The sequence below is a fragment of the Gigantopelta aegis genome, chromosome 8 (genome assembly GCF_016097555.1).
Source record: "Gigantopelta aegis isolate Gae_Host chromosome 8, Gae_host_genome, whole genome shotgun sequence".
Taxonomy (NCBI): domain Eukaryota; kingdom Metazoa; phylum Mollusca; class Gastropoda; order Neomphalida; family Peltospiridae; genus Gigantopelta; species Gigantopelta aegis.
This window is the reverse complement of record NC_054706.1, coordinates 47939610-47961951: the sequence shown is the minus strand read 5'-3', so window position 1 is coordinate 47961951 and position 22342 is coordinate 47939610. Positions and strand designations below refer to the sequence as shown.

At 38.2% G+C, this 22342-nt stretch overlaps 1 protein-coding gene across 1 annotated transcript; it reads left to right on the top strand.

Moving 5' to 3' along the window:
- The first annotated feature begins 9589 nt into the window (after positions 1-9589).
- LOC121380021 (hairy/enhancer-of-split related with YRPW motif protein 1-like) lies at positions 9590-21733 on the top strand. The gene is made up of 4 exons (XM_041508737.1): positions 9590-10482; positions 12039-12140; positions 13795-13891; positions 20973-21733. Exons 1-4 carry the CDS (start codon positions 10450-10452, stop codon positions 21551-21553), a joined length of 813 nt encoding a protein of 270 aa, XP_041364671.1. The 5' UTR covers positions 9590-10449; the 3' UTR covers positions 21554-21733.
- The last annotated feature ends 609 nt before the right edge of the window (positions 21734-22342 follow it).

The window sequence follows — 22342 nt, the reverse complement described above, 5'->3', positions numbered from 1 at the left end:
TAAATAATTAGTTATCCAGGAAAGAATATATATTCACTGGTGTAGGAAGCGGTGGGTAGGGGTGAGGGCGGGGGGTTGGGTGGAGCATGTGCCCCCCCCCCCTCCACCACACTTTTCTTGATCCAGTAGCAGCAGCGATGGTTTATATTTATATGTGCGTTCCCCTTCCTACCCCCCCCCCACCCCATTTGTTTCTTGAAATTATTATTTGTAACCCTGTGATAATGTGGAAACCGATTTAATTGTTACTGACTAGTATGAGACCAATAAATCTGTACTTCCATGTAGATAAAAATAATAATAATAATAATAATAAAAAAACAACTAAAAAAACACACAAAAAAATCACCTATTTAATTAGATGTTTTGGAACACCACTTATAATTAAATTTAACACAATGGACCAAGTTATCACAAGCCCGTAGAAACCTGTACCCCAGCCCCACCCCCAACTCCGAGGTCAAAAGTATAATTTTTTGTCCTACTCTATATGAATAAAAGTAAAAATGTGACTTGTCCCCAACCCCACCCCCACCCTCCACTAGATATTGTGCCCTCAGTTTAGAAGTCTTACCTCGGGCCTGACTTCACTGATCGTAATCCGCAGCCTAATAGTGGGATAGCCTTAGTGTTAAAGGAGGGTTACGTCTTTAAAATATTGATTTTAATAATGAGGTGGTCATTATGAATGGAAAGGAAAGGAAATGTTTTATTTAACGACGCACTCAACACATTTTATTTACGGCTATATGGCGTCGGACATATGGTTAAGGACCACACAAATATTGAGAGAGCAAACCCGCTGTCGTCACTTCATGGGATACTCTTTTCAATTAGCAGCAAGGGATTTTTTTTATATGCACCATCCCACAGACAGGATAGTACATACCACGGTCTTTGTTACACCGGCAGTTGTAGAGCAGTGGCTTGAACGAGAAATAGCCCAATGGGCCCACTGACGGGAATCGATCCTAGATCGATCGCGTATCCGGCAAGCGCTTTACCACTCGAGCTACGTCCTGACTATCATCATAAATGGGGTTTCACAGTAATAATAAAGGGGGAAAAAACTCAAATCGAGGTAGCATTAGATCAGGTCACTTCATTTTAGTTTAGTTTAGTTTATTTTAGCTTAGTAACTTGTTTAACGTGTCCATATACCACTAAGGTTTCGAACACACCTATCCCGAGTCCGGCCTCCGATAGGATCGGGAGTCTGACTCGGGACAGGGATAGTTTTAGTTTAGTTTATTTATGTTTAGTTCAGTTTAATTCAGATTAGTTTAGTTTGTTTTGTTTTTGTTCTTGTTGTTGAGGTTTTTGGTGTTTGTTTGTTTGGTTATTTGTTTGTTTGTTTGGTTGGTTGATTGTTTGGTTGTTTGCTTGTTTGGATGATAGCTTTTTTCAAGCATTATTCTTTTCTTTGCGTATCTTTTTCTTTTTTTTTCTTTTTTTTTCCTTGGTGCTGTTAAACAATAATTATAATGAAAAGCATGATGCTACTAAAACGTTCGTGCACGTGGGATTCATCTACATATTCATCAACGGTAATTAATGCATTGACACATGTAAATCTTGTTGGCCACATTGGCATCAGTGGGGCTTGTTGTGGGTTGGTGTACGTGGCGCCTCGTAAAGGGTGTGTGAATATACCGTTCCCCGTCACAATACAACAGTAGTTTTTAGGAATTGTTTATAATTCCCTGCATGGTTTGTTTTTTATTCTTGTTGTTGGATTTTTGGGTTTGGGTTTTTTTGTTGTTGTTTTTTTGTGTTTTTTTAGGGGGGGGGGGGGGGGGGGGTCCTTTTAAAGAATGTATGAAGTATGGATTGAAACTATTGATTACACCCAACAGTTTTTTTAATAAACCTTTTTCACATTCCAATTGCGCATATGCGCGAAGAGTAACGTCCCTGGCTGAATTAGACTGTATCCAGGCTATTTACAACTTGGGGGTGGGGCATGATGACAGTTGTCATGAGCATCGTGAGTAGCTTCATAGGAGCTGTGAATATCTAGCGACTAACGTAAAGCAGTGAAACATTAACTTACATGAAGTCTCTGGAACCGCCTGTCAAGGGTTTTGACAACGCAAGATTAAAAGATTCATACAATAAAATTAACTTAAGTGGAATGTGTTTGCTACTTTTAACCATTAGAATTATAGTTAAATATTCACGCAGATTTCCAGTGATGTTTAATTCTCCACATGTAACAGAATTTAAAATTTAATAAAATATGCCTCCCCTTCCCCCTAAATAAAAACAAAACCTACCTCACATAGATCTTTATCACAGCTCTATTTTCCCCTTATCGTTTCATTAAAAAAGACAGTCGTACAACTACTAATCAATGCTACATGTCTATCCACAAATTATTGTTTATTTATTTATCTTATTTTATTTGTTTATTTATTTATTTTGTTTTATTTTCACTATCATTTATATCAGATACACATAACTTCACTTGAAATAATATCTGATATTTACGAAGTTTTAAAACATATATTTATTTATCTTATTGTATTTATTTATTTATATACATGTACTCATACGCACTCATTTTATTTATTATTTTATTTATCTTATTTTATTTATTTATTTTATTATGTTTCTGTCTTTCTTTTATTTAGCCGGCCTCGGTGGTGTCGTGGTTAGGCCATCAGTCTACAGGCTGGTAGGTACTGGGTTCGGATCTCAGTTGGAGGCATGGGATTTTTAATCCAGATATCGACTCCAAACCCAGAGTGAGTGCTCTGCAAGGCTCAATGGGTAGGTGTAAACCACTTGCACCACCCAGTGATCCATAATTGGTTCAACAAAGGCCATGGTTTGTGCTATCCTGCCTGTGCCGTAGCTCAAATTTCATATGTATCATTTAATTTTATTTCAAATACCGAACACAATTTTAAGTAACTGGGTGAAAAGAAATCCCGACAAGTATGGCCTCCACGAGTCCAGTATACTGGACTCGAGTACTTAAGGGTCAAACTCGACCCGGGCCCGAGTACCCGACACTTACACTAGATGATGATGAGATTAAGGAATAAAGTAAAATAGAATTATGCAACTTAATTCCAGAGCTGAAAATGGATGCCAAATAATGCCATTGTACTGCATTTAGAAACTGGTTGATATGTTCAGTGTTGTGACAGACGGCTAGTTTAAAAAGAGAAACTAGCGCATGATCATATAACTATTGTGTAACTTATACAGTTGATTATCTGCTGTTGAAATTATTGTCCTACATTGTCCATTGTATTATAGCTGATCATTGTATTCCACCTTGTACGAGTACTCGAGTCCTGTGAACGGACTCGAATCTTGCTAGACTCGACCCCGTGCCCGAGTGCTGGAGTACTCGTGGAAACTCTACCGACAAGAATCCTGAATGTATTTATCCGTATAATGTTTTATAAATATTTAAATCATGTTAAATACGATAAATATCTGCATACATACACACGCGCACACGCGCACACGCGCACACATTAATATTATTTCAGCCGATATCCGATATGTCCATGGTCGATATAAGTCTACTAATTAAGTTTGAGATAGCATCTCTTTGAATTCTGAATTATTGTATTAGATGATCAGAAATATCCAGCAGCTTTTTTGAAAAGGTCGTCAAAAACTCGTTAGTGCCAGCTCGTGGCCTTGTCTGTAGCCATGCACCCTGTCATATTAGTATTTTAAAATGCACGCAAGCTGTTACGTAAGGCTTGTAGTTATCCTAAGTTTGCGTGTACTAAGGAAGGAAGGAACTGTTTTATTTAACGAGGCACTCAACATATTTTATTTACGGTTATATGGCGTCAGACATATGGTTAAGGACCATACAGATATTGAGAGAGGAAACCCGCTGTCGCCACTTCATGGGCTACTCTTTTCGATTAGCAGCAAGGGATCTTTCAAATGCACCATCCCACAGACAGGGTAGTACATACCACGGCTTTTGATATACCAGTCGTGGTGTACTGGCTGGAACGAGAAATAGCCCAATGGACCCACCGACGGAAATCGATCCTAGATCGATCGCGTATCAGGCGAGCGCTGTACCACTGAGCTACGTGCCGACCCCCCCCCCCCCCCCCCCCCCACACACACACACACACACACGTGTACGTTAAAGGTGTGTATCTGCTTTACGAGTCGAGGACACTTGCGGTTGCTTCATTAATAACATAATATATATATATATATATATATATATATATATATATATATATATATATATATATATATATATATATACAGCCGAACCTGGTCTAACGGTCACCTGTATATAACGGTCACTTTCCTATAATGGCCACTATAAATCCCCCCAATGCATTTCCTTCCTTGTTTGACTTGTACATAACGGTCACCTGTCCTAAACGGCCAGCGGTCACTATTTTTCACCCAAAATCACAGGTTGAACCTGCTATAACGGTCACAAGATGATCGTCGTGAAGACGTTTTTAAGTTTATTTTTTTACCTTGGTTATGTCTTTACTTTTTCAATCATCTTAAAAATTATAAATTAAATGTGTTTATATGGCCATGTCTGTAGCTTTCAGTTTATTTTTCGTCAAAGTAAAGTTCCATTGTAATTCTCTGATCGTAATCGAAAAACAAACGGACACTCGATAACTTCTGTAACACGCAGTTACTGGTGGTGTAATTCGATTGGTTCTCAGCATCCTCACTGAACAGTAGACGACTTCCCATTGGCTGTACATAATGTAATCTGTATGTATGGTCACTCTATTGAGTGTCGAGAAACAAAACAAATGAGGTGTTAAGTTAAGTGTCTGATTGTTTCTAGCCAGACATGATTGATAAATAAACATGAACTGCTGAAGGCGGCGGTCATTAAAGATGTCCCGTGTTAGGATTATTTAATGACTCATGATCTTAATCAGCTGTAATCAACGGTCAGACTCCACTGAAGGATCAGCGGTGACATGAAACAAACAAATGAGTTAAACATGCCACAGGGGTAATAACCTTCAATTAAACAAAATATCTTCTGACATGGACAATCTCATGTAATAAAAAAAATCTTATTTATGACACATGTATGTCTTCTATGTATGTTTTCTTTCTTTATGACAGTTGTGATGTTTTAATATATGGGTTCTAATTTTGAACCTGTATATAAGGACCACCTGTCTATAACGGCCACTTTTGTCAGGTCCCTTGGGTGACCGTTATATACAGGTTTGACTGTATATATATATATATGTATATATGTATGTATATATTATTGATCAAATTTAATGAGATACGGATAACTAAGATAACCACAGGCATGCTCCCATTTTTATGGTGGTTGTGGTGGGGGGGGGGGGAGGGGGCAGGCTGGTTTGTTTTGTTTTGTTTAAGGACACCAATTTGGTAATTTTTGACGTATAGTTTTAGAGAGGAATCCCACTACAATTTTTCCATAGTAACAAGGGATCTTTTATATGCACCATCCCACAGACAGGATAGCACTTACCACGGCATTAGATATACCAGTCGTGATGCACTGGCTGGAACGAGAAATAGGAATTAAACGAAGGTGCCCCAATTTGGATAACAACATTTTTTCATAAATTTGCATTGCCAAACAGCAATGTAGGGCTCCAACGATATCACTACGCACTGCACATGGAGTACAACTAATATTAAGGTTTTCAGATCAGCTCATTTTGCTGGAACAGCACGGATGGGGTGGTGGGTGATGACCTCTCTTTCCTCTCGTGTTGTATGCTTATCCAAGGAGCTTGTGACGACATAAAAACAGTCAAGTGTGCTTTGTTGGTATGTGGATGATTGAGCAAAGGCATCTGAAGCGAGGGTGGTGGGGGGGGGGGGGGGGGGGAGGTGATAGCCACCCCCATCCCCACCCTCGTTGAAATATGGATTTGAATAATTTTTTGTTACTCCGACATTTCACAAGAATTTAGGTTATAATTGTTCGTGTTTGTAGAAAATGTTTTAATTTAATTAGAGTTGATTATAAACATTCTAAATTATGTGTGTATGTCTGTGTGTGTGTGTCTGTCTATGTGCGTGCGTGCGTGCATGCATGCGTGCGTGCGTGCGTGTGTGGAAAATTGAAACGTCGTACCACTGTAATCGAGTAACGCATTTTTTAACTGTCGTCATCATCATCATCGATTTATTTATTTATTTTTATGTTTTACTCAAATGGTTATTCATTTTTCATGAAAGCTCGATGCCAGACTATTTATGCTCAACTATAACTACTTATATTTTACATAATCAGTCTGACATCGATCTTTCATAAAAACAAATAAAAGTAAAACATAAAACTAAATTAATTAATTAATTAATAATAAATAAATTAATAAATTAATAAATAATAAATAAACAAATAAACAAATAAATAAAATAAATAAAATAAATACGATTTGTGAGAAGCATTTCAACTCGATTATACTGGCGTCGGTGGCATCGTGGTTAGGCCATCGGTCTACAGGCTGGTAGGTACTGGGTTCGGATCCCAGTCGAGGCATGGGATTTTTAATCCAGACACCGACTCCAAACTCTTGAGTGAGTGCTCCGCAAGGCTCAATGGATAGGTGTAAACCACTTGCACCGACCAGTGATCCATAACTGGTCCAACAAAGGCCATGGTTTGTGCTATCCTGCCTGTGGGAAGCGCAAATAAAAGATCCCTTGCTGCTAATCGGAAAGAGTAGCCCATGTAGTGGCGACAGCGGGTTTCCTCTCAAAATCTGTGTGGTCCTTAACCATATGTCTGACGCCATATAACCGTAAATAAAATGTGTTGAGTGCGTCGTTAAATAAAACATTTCTTTCTTTCCATATAACCGTAAATAAAATGTGCTGAGTGCGTCGTTAAATAAAACATTTCTTTCTTTCTTTTTTCAACTCGATTATAGTTATAAATCGAGTTGAAATGCTTCTCACTGATTGTATTTATAACAATATGTCACAATAAATTACGCTGTTATATTATTATTATTATATTCATCGCGTATAAAAACATTTGGTCATGTAGCTTTTTTGTGCATGGGGGAGAGCGTGTCAACAAGCGTTATGTCATTAATCGTTTTGAAGGGTACGTCTAGCGTTAAGGTGCTTTATAGGTAGAAGGGATGTCTACTTTTTGGCAAAAATAGCTTTACGTAATAATATTATCTGAACTGCTCTTACACTAATAAGTTCAGTAGCCAGGAAAGTCGGGATACCGGTGACGGGGCGTCTTCAACATTCTGTCTCATGGACGTGAGAGTTTCAGACTTGGTATGGCAATATTTATAAAACAACACTCAAACATATTACAACGTGTAGCAAGAGGATAATACAGATACATAATTAACACGCATGACAAGGACATCAACATAGAAGTATCTATAGTTAATATAGAACAGAGGCGGATCTAGGGGGCTAGGGGCCCACCACCCCCACCCCCACCCCCCAAATTTTGCGATAGTTATTATTTTATTATATATTAATTTTCATTTTTTTACGATCCACCTCCAAACCTCCCCAAAAATTCCCTTGGCATTCCACCTCATGTCACTGCACCCCCCCCCCCCCCCCACGCCCCCCAAACGGATTTTCTGGATCCGTCATTGTAGAACACTATCAAAATAGCTAAAATGTGCGGAGAAACGTCAGTTCACAAGACTAGATACTTTTTTTAACTAAATATTGCTAAGTTGTTTTGTTAGTTGTTGTTTTTTGTTGTTTTTTTCTCTCATAATGATGCATTACATAATGACAGCAGACCTTTCATTTTAAAAACGCTAGGATTAATTCTATAATATATTAATGTTGTTATAAAAAAATCTGCTTTCTGTATTGTGATTTTTGCAATTGATTAAATAATATTAATGGTATTCATCTCCAATAACAGTATTACAAAGTTTGCATAGTCTTTTTTTTTTTATAGGAATGTTAAACCATCTGCCAATTTCGATCGGTAATCTTAACTTTGAAGTACGCAATTTAGTTATCCAGCATCTATTTTGGTACGATAATCTCGACAAATAGGTTTCGAAGTAAAAAATTCTGTTTTAAATGTATAAAGTTGACCCCTAGAAGAGTCTGTAATATCCGAAAACCACTGTTGTATAAACTGATCTCAGAGGTTTTGTTTTAATTCTTATTTATAGGATTTGACCTCATTCTCGTGTTATTGAAAACATTTTTAATGAATTTCAACCACATAGATTGAATTTGTTCACCACTATTTGAAGAAAACATGAATTGATATAATATACTACTAAGTTTATTTTCATCTGTAACCAGTTTACTAAAAAATGACATCATTAGTAACTTTACTTGTATTTCTAAAGGGAACCTTCCTAATTCCCCATATACCATAACATTTGGAGTACCTTTTTTTTTTACCTTCAAAATTCGTTTACCAATCTGGAGAATATTTTTTCGATTATTTGTAAATTTTAGTAACCCCAAATTTCTGTTCCACATAATAAAATCGGTTCAATCATTATATATGAACTGGCATGCTATTTTTGCGGGGGGTTTTGGGTTGTTTTTTGGGTGGGTTTTTTTTTTTTTTGGGGGGGGGGGTTGGTTTTTGGTTGTTTTGGGGTTGGGGTTTTTTCAGATTCATTCGTGTATTGTTGTGTTGTTCACAGTGACGTAGCGAAGGGAGGGCCACGGGAGCAATAGCCTCCACAACCACCATCACCACCATCACCCCGTCAAACCTTTTTCTTTTCTTTTTACTGTATTAAATTTTATAAATTCATACATACATACATGGTGTGGGTTACCTCTCCCCCCCCCCCCAATAGTGGACCCCCCGTATAAAATCCTGGCTACGCCAATGGTTGTTCATATGTTTTGTTTTGGGGGTTTTCTTTGTTTCTTTTCTTGTATGTTTTTTTTTTTTGGGGGGGGGGGTTGGGGGGGGGGGGTATTTTATTATTATTATTTATGTATTTTGTCTAATATACTGTGAGAAAGCAATTAGGGAACATTTGGTATTGTAGAACATATTTCAGTCGCTATTAGCGTCATATATCTGAATAAAGTACAACGATCTCATGTTTGACTGAATGTCAGCAATGTGAGACTGAATGTCAGTAATGTTTGACTGAATGTCAGTAATTTGAGAATGAATGTCAGTAATGTGAGACTGAATGTCAGTAACACGATTAACTTCTAAAAAAATAATAGTTGAGGGATTTGGTTGTAGTCTCTCTCTCTCTCTCTCTCTCTCTCTCTCTCTCTCTCTCCCCTCTCCCCCCCCCCCCCCCCCCCCGTTAGCGTTGGTGTGATCCCTTTCTTCTTTCCATCAGTATATATGAAAAAACGTCTGCTTCAACTTATCTGATAATACACTCTGGGTATTATTAAACTTTGAATTTCCAATGTAACCACATTTTACCTGAAATCGCTCTCCCGACTAAAACAGGACACATGCATTGGTCGCGTGACAGCCATTAACCGTCACGTGACTTGTAACTGGCGGCTGCGGATAACGAAGGCGCCGGCGGCAGGCTTAGTAACAGCGCGTGACCATCGCGCGACCGCACGTGCAGTCATTTGTGTCAGCGGCTGCCCGATTGGTGGATCAGCATCCAAATAGTGCTGGTTCCGCGCAACGAAATATAAAGTCACGTGCGCAGATAAAATACATCCCGTGTTCCAGGCAGGCTCTGGGACATCTTTCTTGTCCGGCACGTGGCTCCAAACAGAAGGCGCTGCTGCTGGTCGGGTGACTTCCCCTGAATCCCGGCAAGTCGTTACCGAGTAATGCATAATTAGTTTGATCTGGAGCGTAATGGGACAACACAAACTGACTCACGGTCGGGAAAATGTCTTTAGTCCCTTTACCAGAGGGCATGTTTATCAAGCCTGATGTGACGTAGACACTTTCTTTCAAAGTTTCGTTGTTTGAAACGTCGACGGCAGCTAGATCATCGTCACTGCTCAACGAGTCGTGATGGAAATAGGTTTTACTGTTTAAAGGTACCGCAAAATATCTTTAAAAATTCATCATAATTGTGATACTATAGTCGAATGATAGAAAATATTTAATCCATGCAGTGGATGTTGATATGCAATACGAAATGGGATTGTTTAGTCTTAAAGTGGCGGTAATATTGTTTGTATTTTAATTTAAAATTTCATTTATTGTTAATTTGTTAACAGACTTTACTGAAGTTGAATTTTACACACTTTGTGGAGATCTTTTACAGAGTTTAGTAAATTTGAAGTTTGAAGACTGGAAACTTAAAATAAAACGACTTTGTTGTAGCTAAATTTGAAGAATTTGGAATTTATAGATTACACACCGTGTGGACAGAATCAGTTATGTTTTCAAGCCTTGGGTCTTCAAAGAACACATATACAATCATCTCGTATGTTGGACCTTAAAACAAGCATTATATTAGTTTGACTGGAATTTCTAGACGATACTAAAGACCGGAGCTGTTTCATTCGTCACAAGTCATGGACACCTCACCGACAAGAAAAGACCAGCATGTAAGTAAATATAAAGTATATATTTAACATTGAGTATTTATTCTTTTACAGTGTATAAACTTTGTTTTCTGTTTATATCCAATGCAAGTGTAAACGGGTACATATACATGTATGTGTATTTATATTTGTCATTTTTTAAGTGAACATTTGGGGTAGACTACGTGTTAATCCCGCTGCAATCATATAGTCCCGTATACACTTTCGTAGGCATAGACTTTGACAGTTGATTTCAGTTTGTGATACCCGTCGATTCAAGAATGTACCAGGTGAAATGCCGATATTTGTAGCGAATGCCGGAAAACAGATTCCCAGTTGTTTTCAAATACACATATTTTTCTTTGTCTTCAACCATAAAGGTTTGGCGTTATCGTGCGGTTAAGATATATATATATATATATATATATATATATATATATATATATATATATATATATATATATATATATATATATATACATATATATATACATACATATATATATACATACATACATACATACATACATACATACATACATACATATATACATACATATATACATACATATATATATAAAAAATGCTCCAAGAAAATGTTATTTTTCAAAATGTATTTCCCGTGAGAGCATAACCCGATCCCTCCAAAAACGTCGCTCGCCAGTCTCGACCACCACCCATCCCCACCCCACCCCCGCTCATTTTCCTGAACCTGTAGGTTATTTCCTTTCATTACTGTATAATGGACAATCATTATAAAACTGAATTGTATTTTTAACTATTTATATTTCAAAAATCATATCATAATTTTATTTTCTCCTATATATATTTATTGTATCTTATTTATTGCAGTTAGTTTTTTTAAGAAATGTGTATTTCTGTTTTCATTTTGCATGTTTAATGTGTTACTGTTGAAGTTGTAACATTTCTGCATAATGAAAATAAGTAGCTTGCTTCCATGTTTTTCTTCAGAATTCCAAAACTTGTACATTAAAATGTATCTGAATACACTTTTAATTGTACGAACTTATTCTATTTATGTTTCGAATTTGCCTCCATTATTTTGGCAGTCTGATTAAAGGGATATTCCTGAGTTTACAACCATTGTAAAATGTTTCCGACCGATAGAGCCTTTTCGATGACGTAACATACAAATTAAATACAGTTTCATATTTAAAATGTCAGTGTCTATATTTACAAGGTGTTTGTTGTTGTCCTGATGCTTGTAGAAGCCCAAACCGGATTTTACCTCCCAATATTTTCGTACGTACAAACAAATATATCTCACGAATTAAAGTAAAACCTGAGTGATACAAACATTAGAATACGACCGCAAACACATTTGATATACAGACACTGGTATTCTAAACAAGAAAATGTATTTAGTTTGAAATAGTAGTCGCCAACAAGACTCTGTTATCGCAAACATCATACAATGGCTGTAAACTCAGGACAGTCCCTTTAACGCTATTACAAAGTCATCTTTACACTTTGGTCATTGTCCAAACACTTGATTTTAGCCTAAAATAGCATTCATATATTTCTAATGAATGTATAAATAGTTTCTTTCTTTAATTTAGGACCAGGTCTCCCACAAGGTAATCGAGAAAAGACGGAGGGACCGAATCAACAACTGTCTTACTGAACTAAGTCAAACTGTACCACCAGCATTCGCCAAACAGGTAATATTAATGTGCTTCATTTTGGTATTATGCCTAATTCGCATTTTAATTAAACTGTACTACCAGCATTCCGAATTTCGCCAAATTTCCGAACTTAGATCTATTTAACTTTTTCTCTTACTTAACATTCGAGAAACCTTGTAAAATGGTTCTTATTTTATATAATGGGCTGCGGCGTAATTTATCTCAAACATAAGCCGTCATCTCCGTCCTCAACTGTAGCACGTTTACTTAAATTTGTTTGAGAATGCGCCTAAGATCTACAGCAAAAAACCCCAACACAAAACGAAACAAAATGTAAATAAACAAAATATACTAGTTTTCAGTACCTGTATTTATCTACGAGCACGATTTCTCAAAACCAATTAAGTTATAACTTTGGTGAGTCAGGGGCGGGATTTAGCTTAGTCGGTTGAGTGATTGCCTGAAGTGCTTGCGTCGCAGGATCGAACCACCTTGGTGGACCCATTAAACTAATGGGGTTTTTCTCGTTCAAACCAGTGCACCAGAACTGGACAAAGGCCGTGGTATGTGCTTTCCTGTCTGTGGGAAAGTGCATATAAAAGTTCCCTTGCTGCATTAGAGCGGATTTCCCCTGATGACTACGATAGCCAGAATAACCATATGTTTGACATCCACTAGCCGATAATTAATTACAATTTTTTCTTCAGTGGTGTCGTTAAACAAAACAAATTTTGACTTTGGTGAGTCAGAGAAAAGATGAATAAGTAAGTTGAGCAGTACTAATCATTATTCACCCCATCCCAATTGAAATTTGACTCCGACAGGTGTAATATCAGTATTGTATTTTATAATAAGGAAATGTTTTATTTAACTACGTTCTCAACACATTTTATTTACGGTTATATGGCGTCAGATATATGGTTACGGAGAAAACCCGCTGTCGCCACTTCATGGGCTACTCTTTTCGATTAGCAGCAAGGGATCTTTTATATGCACCATCCCACAGACAGAATAGCACATACCACGGCCTTTGATGTATCAGTCGTGGTGCACTGGATGGAGCGAGAAATAGCCCAATGGGCCCACTGACGGAGATCGATCCCAGACCGACCGCGCATCAAGTGAGCACTTTACCACTGAGCTACGTCCCGCCCCGTATTTTTATATTAAACACCTAATAAATTATGTTATACATAAAAGTGTTAGCACAATGTGCTTTTAGATATTTTAGAATTTTAAATGTTTGGAGTGTCTCATAGGCCGTTTAGCCGGATGCTGTACTTTGTAACTTTTGTCGGTGGGCCCATTGGGCTATTTCTCGTTCCAGCCAGTGCACCACGACTGATATATCAAAGGCCGTGGTATGTGCTATCCTGTCTGTGCATATATAAAATATCCCTTGCTATTAGTAGAACAATGTAGCGGATTTCCTCTCTGAGACTATATGTCAAAATACCAAATGTTTGACATCCAATAGCCGATGATTAATTAATTAGTGTGCTCTAGTGGTATCAATAATAAAACAAACTTTGTAAACTGTGTAACCTTTGTATATATACATATATTTATATTCCATGATTTATGTACAGCATATTTTTTCTTCTTCTATAAAATGAATGAATGAATGAATGAATGTTCAACGACACCCCAGCACAAAAATCTTCTGTAAAATGTCTGGTTTCTGTTGCAGACGACAGGGAAGTTGGAGAAAGCCGAGATACTGGAAATGACGGTGGAGTACTTGAGGGCGTTACAAGCCACGGAGATGGGCATGAGATTCGAACAAGGTAGGCGGCCATTTAAAGCTACAATCTCGCCTCACAATTTTTTTATATTTTTTTTTATGGAAGCGTGTTTAATTTTTCTCGCCCCTCCTGCTCCCTTCTCGGAGACAAACTCATTTCCATATGCGCGTGTGTGCGTGTGTGTGTGTGTGTGTGTGTGTGTGTTTATCTATATAAATATATATATAATTCCCCTACAGCTACAACCAGAAGAGACTATATGTTTCGTCTCCGTCTGTCTAGGGGCGGGACGTAGCCCAGTGGTAAAGCGTTCGCTTGATGCGCGGCCGGTCTAGGATCGATCCCCGTCGGTGGACCCATTGGGCTATTTCTCATTCCAGCCAGTGCTCCATGACTGGTGTAACAAAGGTGGTGATATGTTCTATCTTGTCTGTGGGATGGTACATATAAAAGATCCCTGGCTGCTAATCGAAAAGAGTAGCCCATGAAGTGGCGACAGCGGGATTCCTCTCTCAATATCTGTGTGGTCCTTAACCATATGTCCGACGCCATATAACGGTAAATAAAATGTGTTGAGTGCGTCGTTTAATAAAACATTTCCGTCTGTCTATTTTTCGGCCTATCTGTAGGTCTATCCCACGTAGAGACTTCCGTAATGCCTTAAGATAATAATCTGGAAATTTGTGTATAGCTTCATCATGTCGAGTTAGGCAAACTAACTATTTTTAAGTTATGACCCTTGAATTTAGGAGAGCTGGACGTGGCTCAGTGGTAAAGCGGTCGCCTGATGCGCGGTCGGTTTGGGATCTATCCACGTCGGTGGACCCATTGGGCCATTTCTCGCTCCAACCAGTGCACCAAGACTATTATATCAAAGGCCGTGGTAGGCCTATGTGCTATCCTATCTGTGGGATGGTGCATATAAAAGAACCTTGCTACTAATGGAAAAAAATGTAGCGGGTTTTCCCTCTAAGAATAAGGGGGCGGGACGTAGCCCAGTGGTAAAGCGTTCGCTTGATGCGCGGTCGGTCTAGGATTGATCCCCGTCGGTGGTGGTATGTTCTATCTTGTCTGTGGGATGGTACATATAAAAGATCCCTGGCTGCTAATCGAAAAGAGTAGCCCATGAAGTGGCGACAGCGGGTTTCCCCTCTCAATATCCGTGTGGTCCTTAACTATATGTCTGATGCCATATAACCGTAAACAAAATGTGTTGAGTGCGTCGTTAAATACAAAAAAAAAATTCTAATTAAAATTAGCTCCACTATTACATGTGGATCTAATAGCATCCTTTTGGAGTTCATGTCCAGTTGACCTTTCATTCGACCAATCAAAACCTCACTTGCAAAATCATGCCAGTGATTTGAAAAGAATTTGAAAACACTCGGGATTATGCCGAGGATATACGAAATGATTCGGGTGAATTACGAAGTATGCCGGAAACTAATTTCAATATAAAAGTTTATATAAAATTCATTTCAACACGAAAAAAACAACCAGTGATGGTATAGCCATAAAATCTGTTTATACCTGTATACAATCAGGAGTTTATTCGTGCACTTTTCCCCCTGTTTTTTCAATGTTGAAGTAGACCAACAAGTTCGCCTATTGCATAAATAGTCTCGCCCGATATTTTTAGAATATGTATGCTTCCGAATAACGCAATAAAAGTCGAAGTGTAATTGGTCGATTTTTACATTGTTATTTATAGATGAAATGTCACCTGGACATGGGAGTCCACGCAATGCTGTTAGATCTACTGGTGTATACCAGTAGAGCTAATTTTAATCAGATTGATAAAAAACCCAAAAACATTTTCTTCCTTTAAGAATAAATGTCAAAATTACCATGTTTGACATCCAATAACCTATTATTAATAAATCAATGTGCTCTAATAGTGTCGTTAAACAAAGCAAACCTTAACTTTGAACTTAGGAGATATGTTGGGCCCAGTAGCGGACATGTATCGCGTTAGCAGGACTCTCAGAATGGTGGTTATAGTAGTGGGTCATTTGTATTACTAGTCCTTGAAGAGCAATAGGCCTATACTGTAAGCTCCCTTGGTTGCTTTGAAGAAAAACTATATATATTCTTCAAAAAAGGTAGGGGAACTCTAATAAGAATTTACAATTGTCAAAATTGTAAGGTATATTAGCTGTGGGGAATGGTTATATGATAATAGTGAATTAATTGGGCAAACATTAAAACTGGTAGTTCAGTATTACAGTAGGTTTTATGACCACCAAAGATCTTGAAGGTCGATTGGGGTCAGAAGTGAAATTTGAAAGTTGACGTTTTTTATCGGTTGCATACGCCGCATCGCAAATTCAAACAATGAAAATGACTAAAAACAAAACAGTAACAACTGAATGAAAAAGAATGACAGAAATAATGTTCTACAGTGATTAATCGACATTCCTGGAAATTGTAAAAATCGAGAATGACATCCCACGCACGTGTACGGGGCAACTGCGTGATGCACGTACAAATTATGGAATGTGTTTCAGTATGTTGATAAACAGACCTGAACGTTCTTTACTTGGATGTCTATGGTCAAAACGTATGTTCGGTCTAATAGTTGATATTAACATTAATATTTCAGGTTCCCCTACTTTTTTGAAGAGTATATTATAGTTTTTAAACTTCAGTGAGTTATTATTATAAACAAATATAAAATACATTCTTATGTATGGTGGCAGTCAAAACGTTATTTTGATATTAAAATATTATTATTATTTATAGATGGCTCAGTGTATTTGATTATATTCATACACTGAGTTTTATTTCCAGAGACAATGTCTTTATTTTCAAACAAGCTAATTTTGTTGAGGAAAACAATACACACACCCATACCCCTCCCGCCCTCTCGAAATTCCCCCATACCCCCAACAAAAAACCCCACATAAATTAATATTACTTTCCGTACACAAAATAACCGTGAATTACAAATATGCTAGCATGGTTATTATTTAATATTAGATTTTTCGCAAAATACTACATGATACTTTATACAAACTCTACGAAAAACATGACGCATTGTCTGCAAATTTTGTATTACTGGTAATATTATTAAGTAATTAGGTGAATGTATTAAAGCCGCATGCCCTAGTTCCATCCAGCGAAAATAAATTATAATTTGGTTAAAGCCGCACGCCCTAGTTCCATCCACCGAAATTAAATTATAATTTGGTTAATCTACAAACCTGTAACACACTTAGATCACGTTTTTATCAAATGGAGTGAAAAAGCAGGTTTTATATCGATAAATACCATGGGAATCCCCATGTCCCAATTGCTTGAAATAATTTTGAAAGTTAGTATTCTGATGTCACCGGTAGATGTCGCTCGAAGCACAAAAATGCCTACGTCACGACAAATTTCACAGAGTGCGCACAGACTTGGGGTGCGTTCCTTTCACCTCTCCTGGACATGTTCCAACTGTTCTGTCCTGGTTGTATCCCCTCTCCAGATATCGTAAGACTTAGCAAAATTATTGGTTTTAAGGGTTTGTAACGTTTTGCATTGAGATACTTACTTGTCTGAACTTTATTGTTACTGAAAATGTTCACGAACTGTGAAGAAAAATCTCACAAATGAACAACAAGCAAACGACAACAAATCGGATGTTGATTGCGCGAACCGTGCACGAGAAAACAAACCGAATCAAAATGATAACGGTCACGTGGTATACCAACGTCTGTGACATTGAAATGGGAATATCCCCTCTAAGAATAGATTAGACTTTGTCTGCTCAACGGTTTTTTCTCAGAGGCCCGTGGCATTTTATGAAATACGAAAAATGCATTTTGTGGTATTACAAACACCAGGATTACCAGGATTACCAATAAACACTTCAGGTGAATGGGAATAAAACGGGTTTAATAGCGAAAAACAACGGCGTAATGGTTAAAAAATAGGGTGTGTCCCTTTAAGAATAAAACGCTTTGGGAATATTTTCTTTTATCGGATATCCGATTAACTCTGTTTTGTTAACATATGGAGACCTTGGCGGTTGAACGAATTTCGCACCTGTACTCACTATTAAGATAACACATGATTGAGTAAATATATCAAATGTATATCCACGAGTGCACAAAATACTTTATTATGTCGAATAACACTGAATCCATTAAATGAATGCATGTTGACATAATTACAGACATAAAACCTACTGTAATACTGAACTACCGGTTGTAATGTTTGCCCAGTTAATTTACTATTATCATATAACCATTCCCCACAGCTAATATACCTTACAATTTTGGCAATTGTAAATTCTTAGAGTTCCCCTACTTTTTTTTAAGAGTATACTTATATATGTTTAATTCATGAAATTTGTTGCATGTTCTTTTTGTTGTGTGTGTTGCTGATGTTTTGTTTCTTTGTTGTTGTTGTTTTGGGGGTTCTTCGGGGGGGGGGGGGGGGGGGTTGGAGTTGGGTTGTTGTGGGGGTTTTTTTTTGGTTTTTTTTTTTTTTTTTTGGGGGGGGGGGTAGGGGGGCCGGGTATCTTTCTCTCTCCACACTACTTTGTTTCTTCTGTTATAGTTGTTTTCTATTTTTAACCTTTTCCATTTATTTCCATCGATTACGTCCATTTAAAAGCGCCATGTTAAGAGCTAATGTAATACATATAATTTAAATGTTAAAAACTAATTTGTCTTCCAAATGTTACACCATACGCGCCAAACTTCACGTGGTCTTTTCACTTCGGCATGTGACACATTGCGAACGTCGCGCGTGTAGGCATCTTTTTTTAGCGGTTTCCTGCACGCGCGAAACGTTGGGCGCACGCTTGTACACAAAAGGCGATTTTGGGTTGTGTTATTTTTTTATGAGGCGTGTACCGCACGTGTCGAGCTGTTATGTATTGTGCAAAATAACCTGCATGCTCTATGAACGTTGCACGTGAGTGCGCGTGGCGGATAAACTAAATGACATTTACATTTGGTCAGCTGCACAGATGACATTGTAAAGGGTAGACGTTCGCTAATGGGAGCGCGTTTTCGCGGCGGGGCGCGTGCTGGTTCTCTCATCGTCTGCGACATCTTGGCAGAAGCAGGCCGAGTTTAAATTATTAAAAAAAAGAAGAAAAAAAATCCTCAATATGCAGGTCGCGTCCAAAATCCCAGTGTCTTATTCATATTATAATAATCAATATTTCGTGTCATTCGCGTAAAAAAAGATATATGAATACTAAAATGGACATTTTTTGTTTCTCACGTATATAGCATCAGCTGGTGCTTATATGTGCTGTCCTGTCTGTGGGATGGTGCATATAAAAGATCCCTTGCTACTAGTGGAAAAATGTAACGGGTTTCCTCTCTATGACTGTAAAAATGATCATATATTTGCCATGAATAGCCGATGATTAATAAATCAATGTGCTCTAGTGGTGTCGTTAACCAAAACAAACAAACGTTCGAACAAAAAGAGACAGCTAGGAGGAGCATGTTGCTGCCACAAAGGCTGTTCCTTTTCCCAAAGACAGGGCAGTATATACCACACGTTTTGAGGTATCACTTGTGGGGAACTGGTTGGAGCTGTGAAAATGACCGAGTTCAATGCGAGCCATCACTCCTCAGGTGAGCGCACTGCCGGTGAGCTACATCCACCCACTGATAATGGATTTTGTTTAATGACATTACCAGAGCACACTGCGTTATCGGCTACTGGATGTCAAACATTTAGTACTAGTAATTGTGACATATATTTCCCATTAGCAGCAAGGGATCTTTTGTATGTACTGTCTGACAGACAGAACAGTACGCACCGCGACTTTTGATACACTAGTCCAAGGTGTCCGGACCCCCCTTCCCCCTCAAATTTGAGAAGTGCCCCTTTTATTTAGGATTTTTAGGTTTTTTACAAATTGATTTATTCTGTCAATGTCTAGAACACTGTAGAATACGTCTGCCAGCGTCCCTGTTGTAGCACTGTTATATTATGGTCCATGTGAACCGTGTGTAATTTTTCAATAGTGCCTTTTCATAATGTTATGGTGCCCTTTTTGTCTTGGACACCCCCTCATCAGAAAAGCTGGATCCGCCCCAGATGGTTTGTGCTATCCTGCCTGTGGGAAGCGCAGATAAAAGATCCCTTTCTGCTAATCGGAAAGCGTAGTCCATGTAGTGGCGACAGCGGGTTTTCTCTCAAAATCTGTGTGGTCCTTAACCATATGTCTGATGCCATATAACCGTAAATAAAATGTGTTGAGTGCGTCGTTAAATAAAACATTTCTTTCTTTCTTTCTGTCTGGGAAACCGCGATAATTCGATCTTTCGACCCAGGCACCTCAGATGAAGGAAATAAAGAAAGAAAGAAATGCTTTATTTAACGACACACTCAACACATTTTATTTACGGTTATATGGCGTCAGACATATGGTTAAAGGAAGGAAGGAAATGTTTTATTTAACGACGTATCCAACACATTTTATTTACGGTTATATGGCGTCGGACATATGGTTAAGGACCACACAGATATTCAGAGAGGAAACCCGCTGTCGCCTCTTCATGGGCTACTTTTTTTCGATTAGTAGCAAGGGATCTTTTATATGCACCATCCCGCAGACAGGATAGTACATACCACGGCGTTTGTTACACCAGTTGTGGGGCACTGGTTGGAACGACACCGCCCCACACAGATACAAAGGTAAAGTTAAAGGTTATTGTTGTTGTTGTTGTTGTTTGTTTTTTGTTGTTTTTTTGTTGTTGGGTGTTTTTGTTTGTTTTTGTTTGATTTATCAATCATCGGCTATTGGATATCAAACATTTGATAATTTTGACAAATAGTCTTAGAGAGGAAACCCGCTACATTTTTCCATCAGCAGTAAGGGATCGTTAATACTTATGCAACATCCCACAGATAGGATAGCACATACCATGACCTTTGACATATCAGTCATGGTGTACTGGCTGGAACGAGGAGAAATAGCCTAATGGGCTCACTTACGGGGATCGATCTCAGACCGAACGCGCATCAAGCGAGCGCTTTACCACTGGGCTACGCCCCTCCCGATACATGAGTTGAAATAGGGGTGTACAAAAATTAGAAGAAAAAAAAAGTAGTTCGCTTTTTGACTAGATTCGAAGTTTTATTGTTATTCTCTTTTCTGTTTTTGTAGGAGAATGGTACAGCCCTGACATCTGGACGGACTTTTCCCAGCACTACAGGGACGGGTATAGCGAGTGTCTACAAGAGGTTCTACGGTTCATGACGGACGTTGAGGGTTTAGACGTCAACGACGGAAGGTGTGTTCGTATCGTATCGTTCCTCCAAACGCGCTTCAAGCACCGCGCTTCCCTCACTGGTGGCGCCACCTACCAAGACACCTTACAGCAGCAGGTAACAACGAGAACGGATAAAAGACACGAAATAACATCGGGCCGAGGTTTTGAAGTACCGCAAACAGTGGCAGGACTTCCCGTGTCGTTAATGACGTCACCAGCGGGGTATTTACAAGGGGCGAAACCATCAGCTTTTCGACCTTCACCTATTCGAGATCCTGGTGCGTGTTTTGCAGCGCCAGCCATCTCGTCTTGTCTTCCGAGGCATCCAACGGCGTCGTGTTTGCCACGGTTATCTCCCTTCCTGACGGGTATAATACCAAACCCACATCTCTCGCGGCAGCTATGTCGCAACGATTCGCTGCTCACAGGAAGTCAACATTCGTCAAGACCTCGAATTGGGACTAGTGGTTTATAAAAACTTTTTTATCCTGCAACTTACCCATAGCATCCATGCCATATTCCCATGCCTCGTGAAATAATGTTTATTTGTCACTTGCTAAAGCTCGTGACAACTGAACAGTGAACATTATTTCACTCGGGACATAAATTTGATAATAACTGGTAACTCGTTTATTATTCTCTATTTATTACCCCAGCGGTCACTCATAACGGGGAAAATATGTTAGTTTTTTTCTCAGTGAGAAATAATTTGCATTATCTGACGAACAATACTATTGGACGATTTGACGCTTACAAACCAATGACCATGTCAGTACTAAATTAAAGAGTTCGCGTTTACGGCTCTGTTTTCATTGTTAAATTTGTGTTGTAAACTGATGGCGAGTGTGTTCTGTATTGTGATAGGTTAATTACATTCTTTTTCCGGGATCAAATAGACAATAACACCCGGAAAGCTAATGACGTCATTAGAAAGTGACGTCATTAGTTATTGGAACAGGCGAAGTTGACGATTCAAGGGTCTACAGTTAGATTGTAGCCAGGTATTTGTTTCAAGAAATTCCAAATATACAGTTAGTTCCTTTGAAAAACGATCCAGTTTATAATGGACATAACCATCTTGAGTTTTTAGATTTGATGGTGTTATTGTCTATTTGATGCCCGAAAATGTTTCAAATAGACACCCGCAAATCTAAAACTCCATATGGTTATCTCCTAAATGAAATATAATTTTGATGCAATTCATTATATATATATATATATATATATATATATATATATATATATATATATATATATATATATA

Coding starts and splice junctions, on each gene's coding strand:
- LOC121380021 (XM_041508737.1), top strand. CDS start 10,450: ATGGACACCTCACCGACAAGAAAAGACCAGCAT. Junction 10,483..12,038: donor CGACAAGAAAAGACCAGCAT/GTAAGTAAATAT, acceptor TCTTTAATTTAG/GACCAGGTCTCCCACAAGGT. Junction 12,141..13,794: donor CACCAGCATTCGCCAAACAG/GTAATATTAATG, acceptor TTTCTGTTGCAG/ACGACAGGGAAGTTGGAGAA.